The following is a 24,897-nucleotide window of genomic DNA, read 5'->3' as shown; positions in this document are numbered from 1 at the left end:
ATACAGAATTTCTTTTGTTATTTTATGTTTTAACTACATGTAGTGTTATGCCCAGAATTCGTGATCCCCAAAGACCACTAGGGAGCCGAGTCCGATGTAAAAGCAAAGAGCCTTTATTCGAGCTAGCTCGAGCTCAATCCCCTACCTGCACCGACGCAGCGGTGAGATACCGGGGAGAGAGAGCGAGTTTCAAAAGGACAAAGGTTTTATTGGGGCCTGGGGGCAGTTGGTGAGGTAATGGCTATGGCCTCAGCCGATTGGCTAGGGAAGGGTCCGAGTCCTGTAAGGCAGGTGAGGGGGGGTGGTTACCCAAGGGGAGGAGGTGTGGTCAAGGTGAAGGACACAGAACAAGATGGAGTTGGCAGGCGTAGGCCCGCCCTTTCAGTAGTAGAACTTTAACTCTTAGAAACCTTAGTCTCCAGTGAAAAAAGTAGGTAGTAACCAATTGTGAATTGTCTGTTATATTAGAAAAATTTTTTAGGTGGTACACTTATGAATCCATTAAGCATAAAGTATGGATTTAACAGTTCCAAAAATCCTTAGTTGTTTTTGTTTTTGTTTTGCAGCAAGTCAAAAGCACAGACCCATATCTAGTAATTAGTGTTTTAGCTTTTCACGTGTTAGATATCCAACGAATTTATTTCAATTTATCATGCAAGCAAAACTTTAACATCTTAGGTTACCAAAGACCCTGAAAGCTATCTTAACAATTACTTGAGAAAACTATGAGGCAAACAAAGTTAACCATTACTTTAAGGCAACCTTTTGTTAACAGATTGGAACAGAGATAACATGAACTTATTTGACCGTTAGTAAACCTTAGTAGAATAAAGTTTTATATTTAATGCTGATAACTTTAAAGACAGACCCAACAAACTTAAATTAGTTAACGCCAAATATGTTTCATTTATCATTTAAATCCTGGGAAGTTTGTTAAAACCTTAGGAAGTTATTATAAAGCACATCCTAAATGGGATTACAAATCATTACAAATCTTAAAAATTTATTTAACCAACATGGCAATAAAAGATCCTAAAGGCAAATATATAGCGTTATATAGTTGTTAGCGAAACTTAGCACCTTTAACATTGAGAAGTTTTAACTAAGCAATTAAAGACCTGATAAAGATGAAACCTAAAGCTTTGGCTTTTCGGCAGACAAGAGAGACAAAACCCTTTGTTTACATTGTCTGATCAAAAGCAGAACAGTCCAAGAAAACTTTGCTTTTTGAACAGAGAGAAATGCTTTTAAAAGCAGAATTTTAACCTTATACCAGTGTACATTTAGAATTTTATTCATCTCAACTTTAGTAGAATAAAGTTTTATAATTTAAAAGACATGCCTATCTTAATAATGTTCTACCTGTGTCCCCTTAAAAATCTACCACTGTTAATTTTTCCCGTGGCACCAGTGAGGAAATTTAAAGTTTAAGGAGTTTCAGTTTGTTGTTGTTGTTTGTTTGTTTGTTTGTTTGTTTTTTGCCTTTTGACAGGGTGGGGAGGAGGAGTGCTGTCTGAGGCTTTGAAGAGTCAGATGTGCAGGCCGCACCCCAGGTGCAGAAGTGGGAGGAGGGGGAGAGAAGGCAGCAGAGGTGAGGTGTCTCCACACCCTAGAGGCCTGGAGGCAGACAGAGGCCCAGAGAGCAGAGAAAAGAGTTCACGTGGTCCTAAAGTCTGTCAGCTCAGGTAGATGAGCAGATCCCGATTTTTGTTTTGTTTTGTATTATTTGTTTTGTTTTGTTTTGTTTTTCCACTAGTGAATTAGGCGGTCCATGTCGGGTCTGAGAAGACAGGGAAGTTCCCCCAAACAAAAGGAGTTTCGGCAGCTGCTTGGGAATATTCCTTAAAATCTCTATCCCGAGGTAGACTCTAAGCATCATAGTACTTAATCCAGGGAATGAATGAGGGAGAAGCCCTCACGTATAGTTAGAGTAACCAGAATGTACAGGAGGAAACAGTGAGAGAGAGAGAGTTAGAGTCCCCAATATTAGGGATGCCCTCTGTAAAATCCACCGCACTATTTCATGGTGTTGCTTTGCTGACAATGATTGGAACCTGGGCTCACTGCCTTGGTTGGGAATCCTGCCCTGTGTCAGACAGTTGTTTAAAAGACACCGGAATAGCAGCGGCAAAGTTCTGCATAGCACTAGTCATGCAAACATCATGAAACTCTTGGGCACAGACAGCATACTGGGTTGGGCTCCGAATGATGTTCATGAGAGAGCCCCAGTCCCAGGCACACATAGAATGAGTGCCATGAATATTTTCTAAAATACCGATTGTAAAAGGGCTATGAAGGCCATATAGCTGAGCTGCTTTTTGTAATTCCTTTACCATTTGGAAGGGCAGGCCTTCATGGACATATTGTCCATTTTGCTTGACAACAGGAAACAGCTGTAATTTACCGGCCTTATGGGCTTTTTATTTTATTCCATTATTTTTTTTTAAATATGAAATTTATTGTCAAATTGGTTTCCATACAACACCCAGTGCTCAAGCCAACAGGTGCCCTCCTCCATGCCCATCACCCACTTTCCCCTCCCTCCCACCCCCCATCAACCCTCAGTTTATTCTCCGTTTTTAAGTCTCTTATGGTTTGGCTCCCTCCCTCTTTTTTTTTTTCCCCCTTCCCCTCCCCCATGGTCTTCTGTTAAGTTTCTCAGGAGCCACATAAGAGTGAAAACATATGGTATCTGTCTTTCTCTGTGTGACTTATTTCACTTAGCATCACACTCTCCAGTTCCATCCACGTTGCTACAAACGGCCATATTTCATTCTTTCTCATTGCTTATGGGCTTTTTTAAGGCACTTTTGTATTGGGGTAAGGACCTTATCAGAGCCTGTTGATGAGGTTTTCAGAGGCTCGATATCAATATCGTCCCACCCTTTTGGGAGAGGGGGAGTATCTTCTCTTTGTAAAGGAGCCAGAGGCACAATCTGAGTATAGGAGAGTGAGGTTTTTCCTCCTTTTTAGATAACTCTGCATCTTTGTATGCACTGTCCAAGCTCAAGAGGGAAAGGGCAGTGCAGACAATGGACCAGGTGAGGATTACTTTAGGGGGGACATTAGCCCCTTTAGACTACCTGGCCTTCATTGTTTTTTCTACTCATTCCCACACTTCAAGATCATAAGTTCCTTGTGCTGGGAACCAAGGACAATTTTGTTGGACAGCCAATAATCTAAGGAGAGCCTTATAATTTAGAATAGCCCCTGCTGTCTCTCCTAGGGACTGAAGAATTCGAATATAGCACTTTTGTAGGGAGTCAGGGGCTGGGGAGGGAGCCAGGGAGTTTCCCATGGGAGATCTCTCAAAAAGTTCCGCGGTAGCAAATCCTAATATAATTTCCCTTTATCCCTTACCTCGTCAGGTAGACTGTACCCAGTGCATTTTTCTTTTTTTTTCCTTGGAGCTCCTTTACTGTTCCGCGGTGTCCTGCAGTCGAGGTGTCACACCTCCTAGCAACGTCGGCTCTCTGCCCACATTGGCGTGTAGTCCCCTTCCCTTCAGTCACGTTGTCTGTCTAGAGTCTGTCGTAGACTCTAAGTCTAAAGTTCTCTTTTGGCCAGCAAAAAGAGCAGATACAGGATTAAAGCCAGAGATGGCTGATGTCCCGGAAAAGACAAGAGCCCCAAATAAGGGTCCTTGCCCTATATTTATTCAGATCAGAAGGCTTACAAACATGATGGGCGTGTACAAGGAGACAAAGAAACTGCTAACAGTAACTTGGGGACGTGAGTGAAAAAGGGGGTTTTGAAGATATACAGTGTTTGGGGTTTGGGTCAATATAAAACAAAATCCTGGCGCCGGGCAGATGGGCAGATGGTGGTTAATGGCAGACCTGAGGCAGCACCTCTGTCTATCTTAGCTAGCCTAGGGGATGAGACAGGTAGGGGAGTAACCTCAGGGTTGACAAGTCACCTTTTCTTTTGTTAACCATCTCCCCTCTGGGCTGCTTTGCCTGCAGCCCAGTGGTCATAGTCCAATTCACCAATTTACCTAACCTGGCCCTATCCTCCTGTGAAAGCAGCTTTTCTGCTAAACTATACTAAATTGGGGGTGCTTCCACCTGAATATCTAACCTTGTTTATTTCATACACCTGTGTATTGGGCACCTTTGTGCCATTCCTATTTTAGGCCTTGGCCTCTCTCTATTCTGGGGGCTCTGCACCCCCTCTCTGTTTTGGGGTGCCTTTGCACCTCCCTATTCCTGGCACCTTCTCACCTCCCTATTCTTGAGGTGCCTTTGGACACCTCTATTCTTGGAGTGCCAATATGGTTTACCCAAACTCGGGTGTGAGCATTTTATGACTTTGTATTTTTTTATGCCTTGTTAACCCATTGGTGCAAGCCCGGGGGATTCCTAAGCTTATCCCCCAACCAGATAAGGTGCTAGGTGTCATCCAAACCCACAATATCCCAGTGAAGCCCTTTTAAAGAAAACGGCAGCAAATGAACGTCAGAGAGTTTCATAAGTTGTTTGCAGTAAAGCTGAGATTTGGTCTCAGATTGATGTAATTCCAAAGCTCATATCCACACTACTACATCAGGCTCTTAGAGGGCACTACTCACAGAAGGGAACAATGTGTGGGTGGGAATGAGCTGATATGGGTAAGAGTAGAGAAGTAAATTAACATTTATTAGGCATCTACTATTATCTAGACATTTTACATCCATTGCCTCAATTAATACAATAACTCAATGAACTAGGGATTATCACATCTCCATTTCAATGTGAGAAAACTGAGGTTCAGAGGGCTAAATATCTCACTCAAGAGCATCTAATGCAGAAGTAGTAGAGTCAAGATCAGGGTACTCATTTGTTTGATTCGAGGACTGTAGTTTCCCCAACTTTAGATACTACACATGGCGTCTATATTGATTTTGCCCAATTTGTGTATCTGTTTTGTAATTTACTTAAATTTTCAAGAAGTCTCACTTTTTAAAACTTTAGAGAACTGTGTACAAAACCATAAGTGAGAAACCAGCCAAATCTATAAAAGAAAAACCAGCACCCCTTGCCATAAACAAGAAGAAACTATAAACATAAATACATTATAAACAAAATAATGTTGGATTCTACCTAGATACTGTTGCCTTTAGAAGGTTCTAACTCTGCAGTCTCTCTCTTTGTTAAAAAGGGGAAACCTGGGGGGTTACTAAGCCTTTTAGTACCATCCTGAGAAGGTCTTCTTGACTTAGGAAGGATTGAAAAATTCAAATAGAAGTAATTTTCTCACTATAATTATATATAATTCAATGCTGTTTATGCAGTGTCTGTGAGATAGCTAAAATCATCTCATGACCCATCATCTAAACACATCTTATATTGCTAATATCCTGTATTTTTTAATATACTCTTTATTTACAATTCTTAATTGCCTTGAGGAATAGTGGAATGATGAACATGGTAGGGAAAAAAGGCTAGGACAATCACCACCATTTTCAAATCCTGGAGGGCTGACATGTGGGATAGAAGTGATTTCTTCTTTCTTAATCAAGAAAGTCAAACTACGACAAATTATGTGACATTTTGAAATGCAACCTCCAGCTCGAAGTTTACTTTGAAATGTAACTTCCAGTAGCTTGAAGATCACTAGACATTTAAGATCCTATGGCTGAAGATTTTATTCTAGACAAAGATTTCCAACCTCAGACCTAGTGACACTTTGGATGGATAACTCTTTGTGGTGGGGGCTGTCCTGTGCATTGTAGGGTGTTTAGCAGCCTCCCAGGTCTCTACCCACTAGATGTTTGCAGAACCTCCCACTGTGACAACCAAAAATGTCATGAGACACTGCCAAATGCCCCCTAGGGAGCAGACTACTCTTGGTTGAGGATCACTGCGCCAGACCCACTTCTCTCCATGTATATCTACTCTTCTGAGACAGGAATCAATAGGAAGTTTTGAAAATATTTATATCTCATGTGTATTTTTACCAGTGTACTGGATGCATCTAACAAACATCTATTGAGTATCTACAATATGCCAGATGCTGTGTTAAGCCCTGTGGCCACAGTGGTAAAGGAGACAGACCCAGTCCTCAGAGCTCTGTGGTGGGTGGATGGGGTTGCAGGGGTTGAGGGGAGAAGAGGCAGCCTTATGTATGGTTTAGCAGTGCTAACACATCTGCCTATTTACACCACTATCTTGTGAACTTCTTAAGGGTGAGAACCATGTCTTTTTACTCTTTTGATTCCCAGGGCCCAACTGAAGGCCTAGAATATAGTAGGGGCTCAACAAATGTTTGCTGACTAAATGAATGAGAGCGTAGGGCATTGGCTAAGGGTGGGAAGTGACAACTTACCCAGCTCATTGAACAACAACAACAGCAAAATCAACCATATTTAATTACTGAGGAAGGAGGATAATTTATAGAGTTAAGTCTTTGTTAGGTCTTATGAAACACTGATATCACGGCACCTTTCCATGAGTTTCATCATATGTTGTTTTTATGAGCATAGCCCCCTATCCTAATACCCCGAGGTATATGAAAAAAAAATGCAAACCACGCATAGCCTGCCATTCCTCTTCCTAGCACTTTATCTTAAGATTAATAAGTAAAGGATTGCCTGGGAGGCTCAATCGGATAAGCATCTGACTCATGATTTCAGCTCAGATCGTGATCTCACGGTTTGTGGGACTGAGCCCTGCATCAGAGCCTGCTTGGGATTCTCTCCCTCCCTCTCCCTCTGCTCCTCCCCGGCTAGCGCATGTGTGCACGCCCTGTCTCTCAAAGTAAATAAATAAATAAATAAATAAATAAATAAAGCATTAAAAACTTTTTTTTAATTAGAAAAAGATTAAGAAGTAAAAATTTGACCCTCAGAAATGATCAAAGCAGGGCTTCTTGTGGTGACTCATTTGAACCAAAATTTTGCAGCTTTACTAGATTTTATTACCAACTTCAGGTTGGCGTGAAGGATAGGTAAAGACAGTGAAGATTAATGATCAGATTGACATTGTCATGCTATGTATTTTAGGCCACTGAAATAACTATATCAATATATTCCATATCTAGAAATGACTATAATTTCCATAATGGAAAGTACATGGCAAATGGAGAAATTCCTATTGGTATCACAAATCATAAATGGCTTTTTTTCTAAGTCATGGGAGCTGAACTGTGACTCAGATCTGTGTCTTCATGTCCTTCTAAGGTAAGGGCAGTCCGTAAATAAAAATTAAGAGTAGTTCTACTATGTACTTTAATTTAATTTAAAAATTTTTTTGAGATTTTATTTTTATGTAATCTCCACACCCAGCATGGGGCTTGAACTTACAACTCCAAGATCAAGAGTTGTGTGCTTTTCCAACGGAGTCAGCCAGGTGCCTGCCTATGCACTTCATTTTTAAAAGGTCCCTTACACTTGTCGTTCTTAGTGTGAGGACAGGGACCATACCATACTTATTTTTATATCCTGTACAACACATGGCACATTATCTTCCCTGTGGTAAGCACAAAGTTTGTTCAGGGAAGATAAAACATGTTATAATTATTTCAAGTGCATCATGTATTCCATTATGCTTTTGCAATATTTATGCCTCTTATATTTCTTTTTTTCTTTTTTTAGTGTTTTTATTTATTTTTGAGAGAGAGAGAAGGGAGGGGGCAGAGAGAGGGAGACACAGAATCTGAAGCAGGCTCCAGGCTCTGAGCTGTCGGCACAGAGCCTGATGCAAGACTTGAAATCATGAACCCTGAGATCATGACCTGAGTTGAAGTCGGATGCTTAACCAGCTGAGCCACCCAGATGCACCATATGCCTGTTATATTGCTAATTATGTCCGCACTTATCATTTCACTGAGTTAAATTAATAACTTTGAGTAGAGAAACTAGTACTCATCACACCTTAATAAATCTGCTGTTTTTGCCACCCAGAATCCATTTGCCTTCTTTAGGACACTTTATCTCAATTTGTCTAAATAACTGCCCCCTTCCCCACATTCACCTCCTGTGCTTGATGGAGCTTGTGACTCAGGTCATGACATCGCATTTTATGTTGGTCTGTTCCACTGATGGTTTGAGGAAAAGACACTGGCTTAATTGGGGTAAATAAGGAAAAAAATGAGTTTTTGTGTTGGGTTTTTCTGGAATTTGGGAAACATGTTGCTTGGTTTTGTCCTTACTTGAATTTGAGAGAGTATAAAGTCTACAGTGGTTGCTGCCATCTTGAAGCCATGAGGAGAAAGATGCCAGCGAATGGAAGGAGGGAGAACGAGCAAAAGAGAGATGGAGACACATACAGAGAGAGAGAGAGAGAGAGAGAGAGAGAGAGAGACAGGAGGGGAGCACCACTGGGTGCTTTGTCATTGATTAACCTGCAACCAAGCTGTGCCACAAGGTAGTGTGACCATGGATTTTTTTGATTGTGTGAGGGTGTATATTCTCTCTTGGCTTAATCCATTTGACCTCATCTTCTACCACTTTCAGCCCATAGTCTCATACATTTTTTCATTTTCTTCATTTCATGGAATATTCTAGTATTATGTACACTACAGCAATTTTAATGCTCCAGAGGGAAAACTGAATGGGTCTGCATTGGGGGGGGGGGGGGTTAATGTATATAATGTAACATTAATTCCTTTAATATTTACTGAGTCATTATGTTCCATTGCACAAAGGATTCTGAAAACACAAACCAAACTTATAAAAGCAACAGCAAAAATTGCTTCTCCCCCTCCCATGAGGGCTAGCTTTTTGTCACAAATATAATTAGTGGCTTTTGCATGTCATATGGAAGAATATTCCATAAATGACAGATTCTTTCATTTATGCTTGATATTAAAAATCATCCCTTTAGAAATAAGCATAGAGAAAGGAATTTTTGGCTGTTATAGTTTCTGAAATATGTTTAATTTTACGTATTTAAATAACACCATAAGAATTCCTCAGGGGTGCCTGGGTGGCTCAGTCAGTTGAGCGTCCAGCTTCGGCTAGGTCATGACCTCACGGTTTGTGAGTTTGAGCCCCGCGTCGGGCTCTGTGCTGACAGCTCGGAGCCTGGAGCCTGCTTCGGATTCTGTGTGTGTGTCTCTCTCTCTCTGCCCCTCCCCTGCTCTCTCTCTCTCTCTCTCTCTCTCTCTCTCTCTCAAAAATACATAAACATTAAAAATTTTGTAAATAAAAAAAAAGAATACCTCAGAACTTATTTTTTTCTTTAAAAACACCATTTCTTTGTCATTTAAGTTGGGTTTCAGTTAGTCTTTCATTTCCAGATGAGATTGAGGGCACTAACTGTGTAGCTCCTCTAAGGATGATAATATTTGGCTTTCTGCTAGAGTAGAGCTCACATTTGGCATGGCTCCCATGGCCTCCCCATGCATTCAACAGTGCTCAGTACATCCACTATCATGTTACTAGTGGCAGCCAGTGTCTTCCCAACTCTGGAACCCATGCCAGCTTGGACCACTTGAGCTGCTCATCGATATCTTTGAGGAGAACCAACCCTCCTCTTTGGTCTCAAGAATTAACACCTAAATAGGATTCATTTCATCCTCTGGGTCTTAGCTGTTCGTGCGGCACATTAGATGTGTGTAAACTCCTCTAGTTTAAGGCAGAAAAATGGACGACTGGTTCCCAAAATACATGTGAAATCATGTCAATGAGTCTCTGCCATACTTGGGTTTTTATCAACCTGCAGGACCAGGATACTCAGGTGGATTATTCTACAAATTCAAAACTGTGTTCCTTAAGCTATTGTTAACAATTCACAAAGCCTAACAGAATTCGTCCAACTTGAGATAGGTTGCACGGACTAAATACCATGTTACATCTGCATTGGGTTTAAATTAATTATCAATGTGATGATACTAGACAGTTCATATTGATGGCAAGTTCTGATTGGTAATCAATTTGGTCTTTAATTCATGAAAAATGGGGAAATAATTCATTCAATAGTTACTTGTATCAAGTGTCTATCTCGTCTTGATGAAAGTTTTAAAACTTAAGGTTTGAGTAGGAGAAATAAAAAAAAAATGAGTCCTGGAGAATAAAGAAGTATGGAACCAGTGGTATGATGTGACCTTCTATCTATCTTGCACAAGAAGAAACCAAGGCCAGAAGAGGTGGAATGACTTTCCAAGACATCATTGGCTAGTGGCTGTGCTGGATAGGAACCTAGAGATAGTGATTCTATCTAGCGCTTATCCCTTGATATTAAATGTTGGGGCAGAAATGTAGACAGAGCAACAGCAGGTCACTAGTATTTGCTTTGAGCTTGCTGTCTTGGAGGGAAAGTGCATAAACTAAACTCTGCTAAGGTACTACTATGAGTAGGTGATGGAGATAACCACTTACATGATACTGAAAGCCTTCTATCCAGGAAAAAAAAAAAAAAACTTCCTGCATGAGCCTGGCCTAAAACCTTATTCAAGAAAGAATTGTGTAAGTTGCATATAGGCAGGACAAGATCTGTTTCACATATTGTCCTATCAACGGTGCTTAGCATAGCATCTGTCCTAATACAGATTTCCAAAAAATGCTGAATGGACAAACGGGACAAATATATGGGGACTAGCGCAATATTCTCCTAAAAATCAGTGAAATGAGGACTGAACCACCTCTCTGTTGCCAGGAAATGCAGAAGTGAGACAGTCACAGACATAACTACTGCTACACAGATAAAACAGTTGGGGGGCCAAGGATGCTCCTTTGATGGGAATGCAAACCTGCCTTCTGACTTAAGAACTGGAAAATCGAGATCATTATGATTTGCTATCTTTCAAGTCTTCCTACTCAGAAGAACACAATTTCAAAAGGACTGCATTTATCCCATCTCGGATTTTTGGTGTGCTTTTTTTTTTTTCTTCTCTGAAGCATAACAAGCTTGTCAGAGTTTCCATGGTGAACATGGGGCACCATGGAAACTGATAGATTTAGCTACAAAAGAAGAATAAATAAAATAGGCAGGCATCTATTTCACAGTGCAACGACAACTTCTCTCCTGCCTGGAAGAGGAAAGTGACTTCTCATTTAACCCGCCTGTCCTTCACTGTGCCTCATGAAAACATGAGTTATTCGCACTGCATCGTTTTTACTGACCTGTGATGATTGGACTGTTCTTCTCAAGGTCCATTGGCTTCACTTCACGGTAGATCTGTGTGTCACTGGCAACTGTTGGGAAATCATGTACAATGTGACGGTTGTAAATGACAACCCACAATGCAGTGACGTTGTCACGACAAAATTGAATGGAAAATTCTTTGCAGTTTACTGTATGGAGGCAATGTGTGAGAACAACTGGTGTGGAGACCCACGTCCATCCTATACTAACTAGACAGGCACACCAACCTCGGTTTCTCCATACCTAAATGCTTAGACTTCCTACTCTATAGATTTGTTGTGAGGCTCAGAATAAGCAAGTAGAAGAGAAAGCCTTTTTCAGCAGTCAAGTTCTATCTAGCAGGAGAGATTGAGTAGCTGCGGGTATGATGGTACTAATAAAGTGACCAAAATGTAAAACTGATCATGCTATGGTCCCATCCTTTGCCTCAGGCAGTTAGAGGTTTAGAATATACTGGTCCCTCTCAGTGATTGTGGAGTTTTGAGACCACTTGGCTCCATCTGAGATAGAAGAAGTGTGATCTTAAGAAAGGAAGCTGTTCAACTTTTCTGTGTGTTTGAAAATTTTCATATGAAATGTTGGAAAACTAAAGAAGTAAAATAAAGCTCTTTCTTAACCTTTACTCCCAATGAACTGATTGCCATTAGCACACGCCCTCTATAGATTTTTTAATCACTAAAATGTAAGTAATAGAGCCATCACTTGAAATTCAACATTTATATAAGGCTATTGAGTACTTCCTACTGACCACACACTGTGTTAAGGGGATACAGAGAAAGAAAGGAAGAAGATACGGTCCTTAAGGAGAACACAATCTTCTACTGAAGATAGACTGATAAAAGAATAACGATAACACCCTGCGAACTCAGAGAAGGAGCACTTAGTACTTGAGACAGAGAGGAGGTGTAAAGGCTTTCTAGAGGGAGTTGGGAAGGGGCGATTAAGCTGAAGGATTTAGCCAGGGGAGAGTGGGCAGTGGAATAAGGCAAGTGCGGTATAATGTGGCATTAAGGGCACTTCAGGCAGAGATCGTGAGCAAAGTAGACACAGAGTATGTGGGATACGGAAGGAGAAGAGCCCAAAGAAGCAGCGAGGGCTTCAGGAAGCCTCCATACCAAGGAGCATCTCCTTTCTTTGGAAAGAAATGATATGTGAGGGTAGGACTCTGAAAGTGCACACCATTGTTGGATTTCTTTTTGAGGAACTGAATAGTGATACTAGAAAATAGCAGTGAAATGTACCTGAATAATAACTTCAGTTCTAATACTGCATGAATATGAATGTGGGCTATCGAAAGAACTGAAGAAAAAACCTGCTATTTCCTTGAGACTTTGGAAGCACAATAAATACCATCGGTCACATGCTTTGCCTGGCCAGGCAATAGTCATATTAACCAGAAGCTGTCTTGTGATGGGCTTAGTCTACGTTTCAAAGGTGAATATGAAAGTTCTGTGCTCCTTTCTTCCTTCAAACTTCAGTGGCCTTGAGAACATTTTCATGGGGACGCCGAGATGAGAGTCAAAACTGCAGGGGGACCAGCAGCGTAAAAGATGAGGATGGAGAACAGATGAGATTAGTTGGGAAGCCAAAACCTCCCGAACCTGGCTGAGCTGAGGGTACTGGATCCCAAGCACAGGGCCTACAACTTGGCTGAGAATTGGAGCAGAAGTCGGTACTGCTTGGAAGACCTAATCCCTGAGGAGTACTGGTGTTAGGTCCACTCCTTCTATTTAAAAAAATGTTCTTAAATGTGTATTTATTTTTTAGAGAGAGACAGAGAGACAGAGTGCGAGCAGGGGAGGGGCAGAGAGAGAGGGAGACAAAGAATCCGAAGCAGGATCCAGGCTCTGAGCTATGAGCACAGAGCTCGATGCGGGGCTCGAACTCACAAACCATGAGATCATGACTTAGCCAAAGTCAGCAGTTTAACTCACTGAGCCACCCAGGTGCCCCCCCACCCCATTCCTTCTATTTAAGATTAACTGTAATTTAAAGCTACACAATCATTACTCATTCCAGAAGCCACACATAACAATGTCAACAAACATCAAAACAAAATTCCCTAGCAATTCCATTACCTCCACAGAATGATATCCATTGTTTTGGTATACCTTTTAAATTCTAGCATATACGCCTATAGGCTTTTCATGACTGTAACCATAGCATGAATGACGTTTTTATTTTATTTTATTTTGAGAGAGAGGAGAGATCAAGTGGGGGAAGAGCTGAAGGAAAGGGAGAGAAAGAGTCTTAAGTAGGCTTCATGCCCAGCACTGAGCTACTCTTGGGGCTCCATCTCATGACCCTGACAATCATGACTTGAGCTGAAGTCAAGAGTCAGACGCTCAAATGACAGAGCCACCCAGGCACCCCATAAATGATATTTTAAAAAACTTACCATCTTCTATGTAATTGCCATGTGGCTGTTTTAAATATATCCTTGCTTTTTAATAACTGCATAATATTCCACTAAACTTGTCTCTACTGTTGGTCACTCAGGTTGCTTTCATTACAAATAACATATTAGCCGTATCTGTTTTAGGGATCCAGTACCTCTTCTGGAAACATTGAATGGACTCCTTTTTTACATGACAATCCAGACATTTTCTTCACTTTTCCTTCTGAGGTTCATATGTATCCAAGCCTGAGTCAAGAGGATGTTTTCACTGTGCTGGCTGTTGGACCTACAGGGAAGGTGTGAGAGTCTGCAGAATCAGGACAAAATGACAGGGACAAAGGGCTAACGTGGCAACCTTAAGAGGCAAGCGCGATGCTCTCAGCTTCAGGGCTTCCTAATTCTGAGTGCCTGGTAGGGTGACCAGCCACCTCAGTGTTCCCGTGACCGTAGTTTCCTCAGGGTGAAGGACCTGAGAGGGGAATGAATCATTTATGTAAACTGGCCCCGCATCATAATAGCAGCAACTCAGAGAAAGCCTGCTCGTACACTGAAATGAGAAACCCTTATCCTTTAGGTAAGAGCCACAATAGATACTTATCTCAGGTTATTGCTCTGCTCCCCCCAAAAAACATGCATATATTTATTCAGTAAACATGTAAGAAACCCCAGGCACCGTTCTAGGCATAAGAGCCCTGGTCTCTGGTTGGCCTGGGTGGCTCAGTCGGTTAGGTGTGGGACCCTTGATTTCAGCTCAGGTCATGAACTCACAGGTTGGTGGGAATGAGCTCTGTGATGAGCTGTGCACTGGCAGTGTGGAGCCTGCTTAGGATTCTCTCTCTCTCTGCTCCTCCCCACCCCCCAAAAAAATAAATAAACATTTAAAAAAAAAGAGAGTGAGCCTTGGTCCTGTGGTGCTTCCATTACTCTGTGTGTGTTTTGCAGGGAGAGGAGCAGAAATCAGTGAAAAACAGGCAATAAATGAGGATGGATATGATCGATGCAATGGCAGAAATAAGGTGAATGGAATAGAAACTTTGGGGGTGGGGCGCTGCTGCTCGTTCGCCGGCTGGGAAGATTACTCTGGAGCTACATTTGAGGCAAACCAGTGATGAGAAGGGTCGGTCACGGTGAAGATCCGCAGGCGGCCTTAAGGGCAGAAGGATCAGAGTGTGTGTGGCCCTGAGTGGAAACCAGTTGGTCTCCCTGGAGGAATTGAGTAAATGATTTTGTGAACGCATTGCAAGGAAGGAATGCTGACCCGGAGGCGGTCTTAGCAAGCACCCCTTCCCAGTTCAGTTTTCACAAATGAAGATAAAGAGGCCGAGGCTCACTGCCTTGACCATCGTCTCTTGATTCCTAGTCCAGTGCTCTTTCCATCAAGCTATGCCACAGTGCCATTCCTAGCCACTTGGCCTGAGAACTTAATCTCTCCCCCCCCCCCCCCCACGCCGTACAACTGGAATTAAATCAAAGAAATGCATTTGTTTTAGGTGTGAGAAAGACTGGAACTGGAATTGTTTGTGGATGGTCACAAGCGCCAAAACACTGGACTCAAGGAAAAAGAGAGGGATTTGGGGATACAGATCAACCTTTGTTGGCGGGGCCCCCAGCAATTCTGTTGAGGGATGCTTCCGGAGCACCAGGTTAGGACAAATACTGCATCCCCAGAAACTGAAAACAAAACTGATCCGTAAGGCAGGCAGTTCTAGCGGACCTTTCCACCTGTTCCTGAACTTGGGACTGTTCAGACTTTGAAAGTGCTACAGGTTGAAGAGGTACAGGGTTTGGTCACAAGCAGCCCGAAGTTTAAAGGGCAGAGAGAGCAGGCAGGCGCAACGCGAAGTGTGCCAAAAAAGACAGGTGGAGGAGGCTGGGGGGACGCGGAGCAGTGGCGAATTTAGCGACCGACGGAGGTGCAAGGCTTCCTTTCTTTCCCTCCCCACCTGGGTTGGTGACTCAGCTACCCCAGGTTGAAAGAACTGCGTTGTAGGCTGTGAATTTGGAAACTCAAAGAGTTAACAGATCAAAAACTAACACAGGGGAGGAGAGAAAGACCACACCCCAAGGGAGCGCGGAGCCAAGTCACAGGAGGAAAATCCTATTGGCATCAAGGAGGCACGGAGCCCGCCCCTGGGCGCGGCCTGCAGGGGGCAGGCGATTGCCCAGGAAAGCGGGGGCAGGAGGAGGCCCAAGCAGGTGCACTCGGCAGCCACCCGCAGTTGCAGGGACCCCTCCTGGCACCTCCGCCCGGTGCGCCCTCCTCGGCTCGCGAACCCCGCGCTGCGCTCTGCCGCTGACATGTGCGCCGCCCCGATGCCGCCCCTGGCGCACATCTTCCGAGGGACATTCATCCACTCCACCTGGACTAACCCCATGGAGGTGCTACGGGACCACCTCCTCGGCGTGAGCGACAGCGGCAAAGTAAGCAGGCGCGGGGTCTGGCGAACCCCGACGGGCGCGCGCGCGGACAGGTGGAAAGAGTCTGGCGCCTTGCGCTGCGGAGCGAGAGCCTCGGCTCCAGAGTTGAACTCGACTGTTTGACTCTTGGGGAACGCCACAAGAGCCCTGGGGCTAGGTTCGTGGGCTGGCCTGGGAGTGACACGTTCCCAGAAGCTGGGAGCTGTGGAGTACTCACACCCACGAGTGGTTAGACAGCCGTCCAGGCTGCGGTGGAAGGGGGAGCGAGGCTGTGCTCTCGCAAGTATTAAGAAATCACTAATAAGCCTGAACCTTGCTTCATTCATCTTAGTGTCTTTGGCGCCTGGCATACTGCCTCGCACAGGCTAGGCGCTCCGTACATTTCATTGAATTTATTGTGAAAGAAATAACAGACGAGGGAGTCACTTGGTTAGTGTTGTTTAGCCCTTTCAGTGCATAGAATAAGCAAACAACTGATTTCATTCACTTGATTGCTCAACAGACAATATACCAACGATGCCAGCGAGATGACTTATAATGCTAGAAAGGTAGAGCGAAATTAACCACGTCCTCCCTACCCTGCCCCCCACCCCATAGCCATTTGCATCAAAGCAAGCAGTTGCGTTTTAAGGCTCAAAATGTCCTCTATGAGTGTGTCTTCTGTACTTCTTCTTTTCCCCAAATCGGGATTTCTACAAACGACCTAGGTAACTTTGATGTCTGATATTTACTGTTCATACGCACCGGGCTGGACGCACCGGGCTGGGGGTGGTGACTGCATCAGCAGTGGCTTGGCTAGTTTGGTAAGTGGAAGCCATTCCATTTTTGGCAGAAAAAAAATAAAGACGAGGGTGGGCTTTTCCTCAGCTACCAGTCTGGTTAGCAAAAGTACACCTAATTGTGACTTGTCAGCTTGAAGATACCATTCCTGGACTCGAGATGCTTCCGAGTCAGTGACAGTTTTGAATCGTGACTCTTAGTTTGGGGATAACTGAACCCTGTTTTCTTATGATGCTTAAAAAATATTCTCTCTGTGTGTATTCAGGGAGACTGCTGTTGTGTTTCCAAGGTGATGGAACTCGCAGAGCTCCCCCAAATGGGGAGGCTTTAATAATGTCCCCCCCCCCCCGCCAAGAGTGATACATTATTGCCTGGTGTATTTGACCCTCAAGTTTCAGGGAACCCTTAGACTTGGGGCTAGTCCCAAGAAGTAAAGCAACAGTGACCACTACTCTGGGGAGAGATCAGAGGTGTTTCCCTAATCACCAGGAGCTCTTCATCTCTTGGGTTTCTATTTAAAAATCAACTTCCCATATCTAGAATTTTACTTGGGACGATAGCAGACAAGAGGGTGGGTTTGAAGACTGCCTTCACTGGGTAGCGCGTAGTAAGAAAAGGAAGTAATTCACCTAAAAAAAAAAAATTACCTTTTCTGGGGGTTGTAGAGAAGAAGAACAAAAGAGTGTCCCGAACATGCAATTAGCAGTTCAGTCAGGAAGTCGATTCCTCAGTGAGAGCATCCTGAAGTTATAAATTTAGAAAAATGCCATTCCTCCACAAAATAAAGTAGCTAGGAATTGAAAACAAAGGTGAGTTAATCAAGTGCCTCATGAAATGTCCGAACTGGTAACTGTTGATTGCTCTTCTAGCTGTAAGGCAGTTGACTGCAGACTGCGTGTAAGGGAAGAATGTGCCATATATATTCCAAGATTTGACTTCCTCCATTTTGAAAATGGGGCTGCTTTGCCTTTGTAGCTGCTGGGATAATGTTCATTTAAAAAATGTCAAGGTTCTTCCACAAGATTATCTCCCCATAAAATAAATATGTGGTGTCATTGTGATGTTTACATTTTTACTGAGCTCCTAAAGCTGTTCACAAACCTTGGGATGATCAGAAACATGTAGGGGTGTTTAAGTGCTGGTTCCTGGGGGTCATTCTCACTCCAGAGAAGGTGAATCTGGACTGGCCCCCAGGAACTGGCATTCCAGCAAAGGTCCCAGGGCATTCGGATACAGGTTGTGGGTGGATTTGGGGTAAACAAGGGTATAGGGTGTGTGATGGGACCAGTTGTATAGGGTCTTGGGACCTAGTTCTCCATTTCAAGCCCAGGTCTGGGGTAGCTTGTCAGAGAGAGGGGACATGACTTCCTGTCCTTCTCTCTCTCCCTTCTAGACCTCATCTCTCATTTCCTGTAACTTCATTTAGGACTTAGAGCATGGTAATGACTAACTACTTTTAATTCATTAAGTAAAGCTCATTGAAAATTACATTAATTTAAAAAAATCTCTCGTCAACATCTTAGTATTGGGCATTTTGAATTCAGAGTTAACTCAAGTGACATGTAGCTTTTTAAAAGAAAGACTCCTGCATGTATAATTTATTTGCAGATATTCAATTAATCTTGAGATGCTGTGTGCTCCAGTTGTACCAAATTATCTGATTCTTCCCACATAGAACAGGGGCGGGTTGACTTTAAACGTAGTGAAAAGATGCCCAGGGCCTTTTTAATGCACACTTACCTGGAAGCAAGAGCGAGGAAGAGAATCATTTTGGAGGTACTACCCTGGGAGCAAGTCCTATGGAGAAACCAGACTTGGTTTCAAGTTCGGTCTCCACCACCTGCTTGCTCTGAGACCCTGAAGGAGACACTTAATCTGTCTGAGCCTCAATTTCCTCACTTGTAGACTCAGGTATTCTTTTACTGAGTATTAAATGAGATAATATATGAAAATGCCTGGTGCTTAGTGGATACTTAACACACGCCATGTTCATTCTGTTACCTTCTTTCCCTCTGCTCCTAGCAAACCCTTAACCTCTGGCTCACTGTAGCATTTTTGCACATTTCCACTTGATGGCATCGTGCAGACCAGCAGGTGGAGAAGAAAGCCATGGCCTGTGATGCACTATGTGGGACGTGGGGAGGTCACCACATTTCCACTGTGCAGCATCCCAGCTCATGTCCTTGGCCCACTGGGACACAAAGATGCACCTGGGAAGAAAGATCTACATGGCATTTGTCGCCAGGTGTGCTAGCACATTGTATTTAGTATCTCACTGTGTCATTATTCCCATTACAGATGGGGAAGTTGAGACTTGAGAAATCATGCTTTCAGAGATGGTGGCATAGCTGGATTTTGAATTAGCAGGGCCAAAGCCATATTCTCTTCACTAGAGCAAGCCGCCTCTGTGAGGCATAGTCGTTAGCCTCAAAGGACTTGCACTTTTAAGCAAGAAAGCTTAGACGTGTACCTGTAATAAAAGTGGACTGACTCCTAAACCAAAGACTGGACTCGTTGCTGACGACACGTTGATGAGAGAAACATGCAAACCTTGCCCTGCCCTTGTGAAATTGATAACATAGTGATACATTAACAGACTGCTATGACCTATCAGAACTTGAACTAATCAGGGAGTGGAGAGAAGGCTTTCCTTAGTGTCAAGTGACATTTAAATTGTGATCTAAAGGATGAGTAGAAATTAAATAGGTAGGGCAGGAGGCATTGGAGATAGGGAGGGAGCAGCCTGTGCAAAGACCCTGGGGTAGAAAAGAATGAATGCATCGATGTGGTTAGAGTCCAAAGTTCTAGGAGAAGGATAACTCAAGATAAGGCAGGAGAGATAGGCAGGGCAAGGTCTCGGAGTGCATAGGGAGTTGGAGGGCAGGGACACAGATTTGCCATCATCAAATTGTACACTTTTAAATTTTTTTTTTCTTCTTAACATTTATTTATTATTCAGAGACAGAGAGAGACAGAGCATGAGCATGGGAGGGGCAGAGAGAGGAGGCGACACAGAATCTGAAGCAGGTTCCAGGCTCTGAGCTGTCAGCACAGAGCCCGACATGGGGCTCGAACTCACAAACTAAGAGATCATGACCTGAGCCGAAGTCGGACGCTCAACTGACTGAGCCACCCAGGCACCCCAAACTGTGCACTTTTTAAAGGTCATTTTAGCTTCAAGTTAAAGAATGCATTAGAGAGGGGCACCTGGGTGGCTCAGTCGGTTAAGTGTCTGACTCTTGATTTCAATGCAGGTCATGATCTCACGGTTTGTGAGTTCGAGCCCCATGTCGGGCTCTGTGCTGACAGAGCAAAGCCTGCTTGGGGTTCTCTCTCTCTCTCTCTGACCCTCCCCAGCTCACTCTCTTTCACTTTTTTCAAAATAAATAAATATAAAAAAAAGAGAATGCATTGGAGAGGAGTCAAGTGCAGGCAAGGGGATCAGATAGGAGCCTGTTGAAGTAGTTTAGGTGAAATGGATGTGGTTCAGAAGAGAGAGGCAGTGCATTGTGTCAATTAAGATATGAACGCCTGGAGCCTGCTTCAGATTCTGTGTCTTTCTCTCTCTCTCTCTCTCTCTCTCTCTCTCTCTGCCCCTCCCATGCTCATGCTCTGCCAATCTCTCTCTCAAAAAAATAAATAAACATTAAAAAAATTAAAAAAAAAAGATATGAGTATAGTTGATACACAATGTTACATTAGTTTCTGGTAAGAGATGAACTGTTAAGAGTACCTAACTATGTGCATCTGATGAAGTTACTGAACATTTCTACTTTCCAGTTTCCTCATGTATAAAATAACTCGCGTAACCCCCCCTCATACGGTTGTTGGAGGGCTTACGGGAATTACTAATTGTCAAGTGCATAGAATACCGCCTTGGACGTAGCACATGCCCAGTAAACATCAGCGGTTATCAGCAGTGGAGGTGGAGAGAGGTGGACAGGATTGGTGTCAACTTAGGTCAGGTCAAATGGATTTGATGATACCGTTAAAGAGATATGTGTGACTCTATTAAAAGGTATGGTGCGATACTTACTTTTCCAGTTTCCTGGTGTTGAAGGGTGGCCAGTGTTGACATTCTGACATGCAAGAAATTGGCTAAGAGGCTTCTGGGAAATATTTTTCTCCCTCGTAAATGTGGGAAGAGTTCTTCCTTTTTTGGATGTTCTCATGTGAAGAGTGGACCTGCTGCCCTTGTTTGAGACGATGAGGAAGAGCTTTAGAGGATTTCAGAGACACTTATCTGGTCTGTCTTTGAACATCATCGAATACATACATGAATAACATCATTGGATAGTTAACTGTCCCGGGAACTGCCCTCCGCCTACTGCCCTCAGACTTCTGTGGGATAATGAAATGGCTTTTTTTTTGGTCTACACATCTGTTAATTGCAGCCCAGGGCACCTCTAACTACGGCACTGCTTTTTTTTTTTTTTTTCCAAAAAATCATATTATTTCAAAGGACTGCTCACTGCCTTTTCCTTTTCCCCATTTCTGTCTTCTCCTTGTTGGCCCAAAATGTCAGTGTCTTTCCAGGCACCCAGGTCGTTAGTCCAGACCAGCTTGTTTACCTCTGGGGAATCTTTGTATGCGCCCCTGTCCATTATCATTGACCTTGTCCAGCCTTTCACTTTCTCTTGCGAAACTAATACAGGAGCCTCCTAGCTGTTTGCTCTTCTGCATTCCGATGTCTATTTAATGCCTACTCCTCCTTTAGATCACAATTTAAATGTCACTTGACACTAAAGGAAGCCTTCTCTCCACCCCCTGATTAGTTCAAGTTCTGATGGGTCATGTCAGTGTACCCACCAGGTTATTAATTTCACAAGGGCAGGGCAAGGTTTGCCCGTTTCTCTCATCAATGCTGTCCACATCCCCGAAGGCTACTTCTTAGAGCATGGCTAGCATCACGTATTGCCTCTCATACCACTACCGTCGGCTCTGTGTTGTCTCTGAGATCCAAATGTTCCTGATCGACATTCTAGGGATGACATTGTTTGACCCCACCCTGCTTTTCTAACAAATACTTCCTCCTGCTCCGTGTTTCTCTCTGGCAAATGGGAGGGGGATTTGCATGACTCGTTTACACCACGAGGTATCCATGAGCTCAGGGATGTCTATCCCTGCCAACTTCTCACTGTTCCCCAGCACATCGTGTTCTTTTATGCCTCCTTTGTGGGTGCCAATCTCACAGCCCGGAATAGTCCTCCTTTTTATATCCCCCTTTTCACTCCACCTCTGTCAAAATAAAATCTTGCTCTTCCTTCAAGGCCCAGTTCTGATGTCTTCTTCTTCTTCTCCAAAGTTGCCCTGGCCATCCTCCTTCAGTTGCAATAAATTACCCTTTGTTCTCCCACAAAAGTTGGCATATATACTGACACCAGTGTTTTTCTGGTGGTGAAGAGCATGGCTTCTGGAGTCAGACTGTGTGGATTCAAACCCCAACTCTGCCTCTTACCTGGATGAATTTTCTAACATATCTAAGCCTTGGCACCTCATGTATAAATTGTGGACAATAATAGCACCCTGAAGGAGTGGTGAGGCAGATAAGACAGAGTGTGTAAAGCACTTGGCACATAGCAATTGCACAATAAATATTGGCCACTGTTCTTATCTTTTCTTTCGGTAAAGTAATTATTTCATTTTTGCCTTTCATTATGCTTAGCTTTATAGAACGTCCTCACTCACTGGGCTAGTGTGAACTTCTTTTGGAGGTGAACTGGAGAGAAGGTAACATTTATTAAGTCATACTCTTTGTCAGACTCTGGCAGATTCTTTGTACGTTAGCAATTCTGAGATGAGACCGCATTGTCATTGTCCTTTTTTTGCTTCATCATCCCTGCTTTACAAATGAAGAAGGGAGGCTCAGAGAGTTGTCTGTCTCAGCTGCGGCCACAGCAAGTTAGTGGCAAAGCCAAGATTCACACCCATGACTGATTTCAAGGTCTGTGCTCTTTCAAGGAGTCCCTCCTGCCTCCTGTCATGAGAAGGGCTGAAACCCTATTGTCCTTAGGGCCCCTCAACATTGACTTATCGTTTGAATGCAAATTAGGTCTGTTGAATGTGTTGTGTAGTGTGTGTGTAAAATGTGTTGAATGTGGTGTGTAATACAAAGACAGTCATGCGTGATGAGTGAAAAAAGACATTTATAGTTCCAGAGAGATTTTTTTTTCAAATTGAAGTATAGTTGATACTCAGTGTTACATTAATTTCAGATGTACAGCATAGTGATTCCATGACCCTATACTTTGTGTTATGCTCACCAACACTCACCATATGATGCTATTATAATACCATTGACTCTGTTCCCTATACTGTACCTTCTATCTCCATGACTTACTCATTCCATAACTAGAAGCCTGCATCTCCCACCCCCCTTCACCCATTTTGTGCATTCCCCTACCTCCTGCCCTCTGGCGACCATCAATTTGTTCTCTGTATTTATGTGTCCATTTCTGCTTTTTTTTTTTTTATTCATTCATTTTGGGTTTTTTTTAGGTTCCATGTACAAGTGAAATCATATGGCATTTGTCTTTTTCTGACTCATTTCACTTAACATAATACCCTCTAGGTCCATCCATGTTGTCACAAACAGCAACATCTCATTCTCTTTTTATGGCTGAGTAATATTCCTTTGTGTGTGTGTTTATCCATTCATCTATCGATGGATACACGGGTTGCTTCCCTATCTTGGCTATTGTGAATAATGCTGCAGTAAACATAGGGGTGCAGATATCTTTTTCAAATGAGTGTTTTTCTTTTCTTTGGGTAAATACCCAGTGGTAGAATTACTGGGTCATATGGTAGTTCTATTTTTTAATTTTTTGAAGAACTTCCATACTGTCTTTCACAGTGGCTGCATCAGTTTACATTCCTACCAACAGTGCATGAGCTTCCTTTTTCTCCACATCCTTGCCAACACTTATTATTTCTTGTCTTTTTGCCTCCAGCCATTCTAACAACTGTAAGACTATATCCGAGAGATTTTTTTTAATGTTTATTTATTTTTGAGAGAGAGAGACAGAGTGTGAGCAGGGGAGGGGCAGAGAGAGAGGGAGACATAGAATCCAAAGCAGGCTCCAGTCTCTGAGCTGTCAGCACAGAGCCCAACACGGAGCTCAAACTCACGAGCCGTGAGATCATGACCTGACCGGAGCCGAAGTCGGATGCTTAACTGATGTGGCTCTGGAGAGATTTTTTGAAAGCACGATTGGACTTCTTCTTTGAGGCTTTGAAGCAACGCTGCTGGGTGTGACTGGAGTTCGCCACTCTCTGGTTCTGTAGTGTTTTCTGTTCATGGAATTTCTCTGCAATCATTTTCCAAGGTTGATCATCTGCTTACCTCATGCATGATTCTGACTGACATTGTTTCCTACTGTCTAAAAAGCCATACTCTTCCTTTGTGAAGACTTTTTTTTAGTTGACTTTATTATGCTACTTTATTAATTCTAAAAGATAAGCTACATTACCTTCAAATTTAACTTCTAATTGAGATCCAGTTTTCAAGATCTTTTGACCATTGTGTTCAGTGCTTCTGCTTGTGAAATGCAGATTTTTTTCCTCCCATGAATAAGTTATTCATGCACTGTTACCTGAGACCATTTCACAACAAATACCCTTTATATCTTTTCTTTCCCTATTGTCCCCGCTCAGGTTGGCACCCGCAGAACACCGGTTCCTATAGCCACAGACCCCTTGCTCTTCCCAGCCTATTACTGGGTTTTGAAGACTTATTTTGACTGAATGAACCTTTCTCAGTTAAAACCCCACTTGAAAACTCGATTGCGCGGATCTCAGTTTATCGACAAGCTATTGGTTCACGAGTTAAAAAAAATCTTTGAAGGCTAAAGCAATGATACTGTAGTTCTAATTACAAGTAAGTTCTTCTAGGCTTCCTAGGAATTTTAAAGGCCTGCTGTTCCCCAAAGGCTTATGTGGGCAGAAAAAGTGTATCACGTGATCGTACAACCTCTCTATGCACCTAGACCCTTATAAACACACTTATAAAACACATTTCTGGAAGGCAATATTAAAATTAAGAACAAAAATGGGGCACCTGGGTGGCTCCATCTGTTAAGTGACCGACTCTTTTTTTTTTTTTTTTTAATGTTTATTTATTTTCAAATGAAAGAGAGAAAAAGAGAGAGGCAGACGCAGGATCTGAAGCAGGCCCCAGGCCTCGAGTTGTCAGCTCAGACCCCGCTGTGGGGCTCAAACTCACAAACTGTGAGATCA

General features: G+C 43.0%; 1 protein-coding gene across 5 annotated transcripts in view; it reads left to right on the top strand.

Moving 5' to 3' along the window:
- The window catches only part of GDA (guanine deaminase), a 116,874-nt gene that overhangs the window by 18,063 nt on the left and 73,914 nt on the right, over positions 1-24,897 (top strand). Inside the window, exon 1 of one of the 5 annotated variants that reach the window (XM_040449349.1) lies at positions 15,584-15,885. The exons of 1 other annotated variant lie outside the window; for it this stretch is intronic. In XM_040449349.1, coding sequence (XP_040305283.1) covers positions 15,763-15,885 — 123 coding nt within the window. In that variant the 5' untranslated portion in view covers positions 15,584-15,762. Of the gene's footprint in view, positions 1-15,583; positions 15,886-24,897 lie in introns of those variants that run through there. 3 more of the 5 variants (XM_040449347.1, XM_040449345.1, XM_040449346.1) reach the window with 3 other exon arrangements.

This window comes from Herpailurus yagouaroundi, unplaced genomic scaffold (genome assembly GCF_014898765.1).
Source record: "Herpailurus yagouaroundi ecotype Mexico unplaced genomic scaffold, PumYag 199, whole genome shotgun sequence".
Taxonomy (NCBI): Eukaryota; Metazoa; Chordata; class Mammalia; order Carnivora; family Felidae; genus Herpailurus; species Herpailurus yagouaroundi.
Note: the sequence above shows the minus strand (reverse complement) of the source record. Positions and strands in the feature narration are given on the sequence as shown.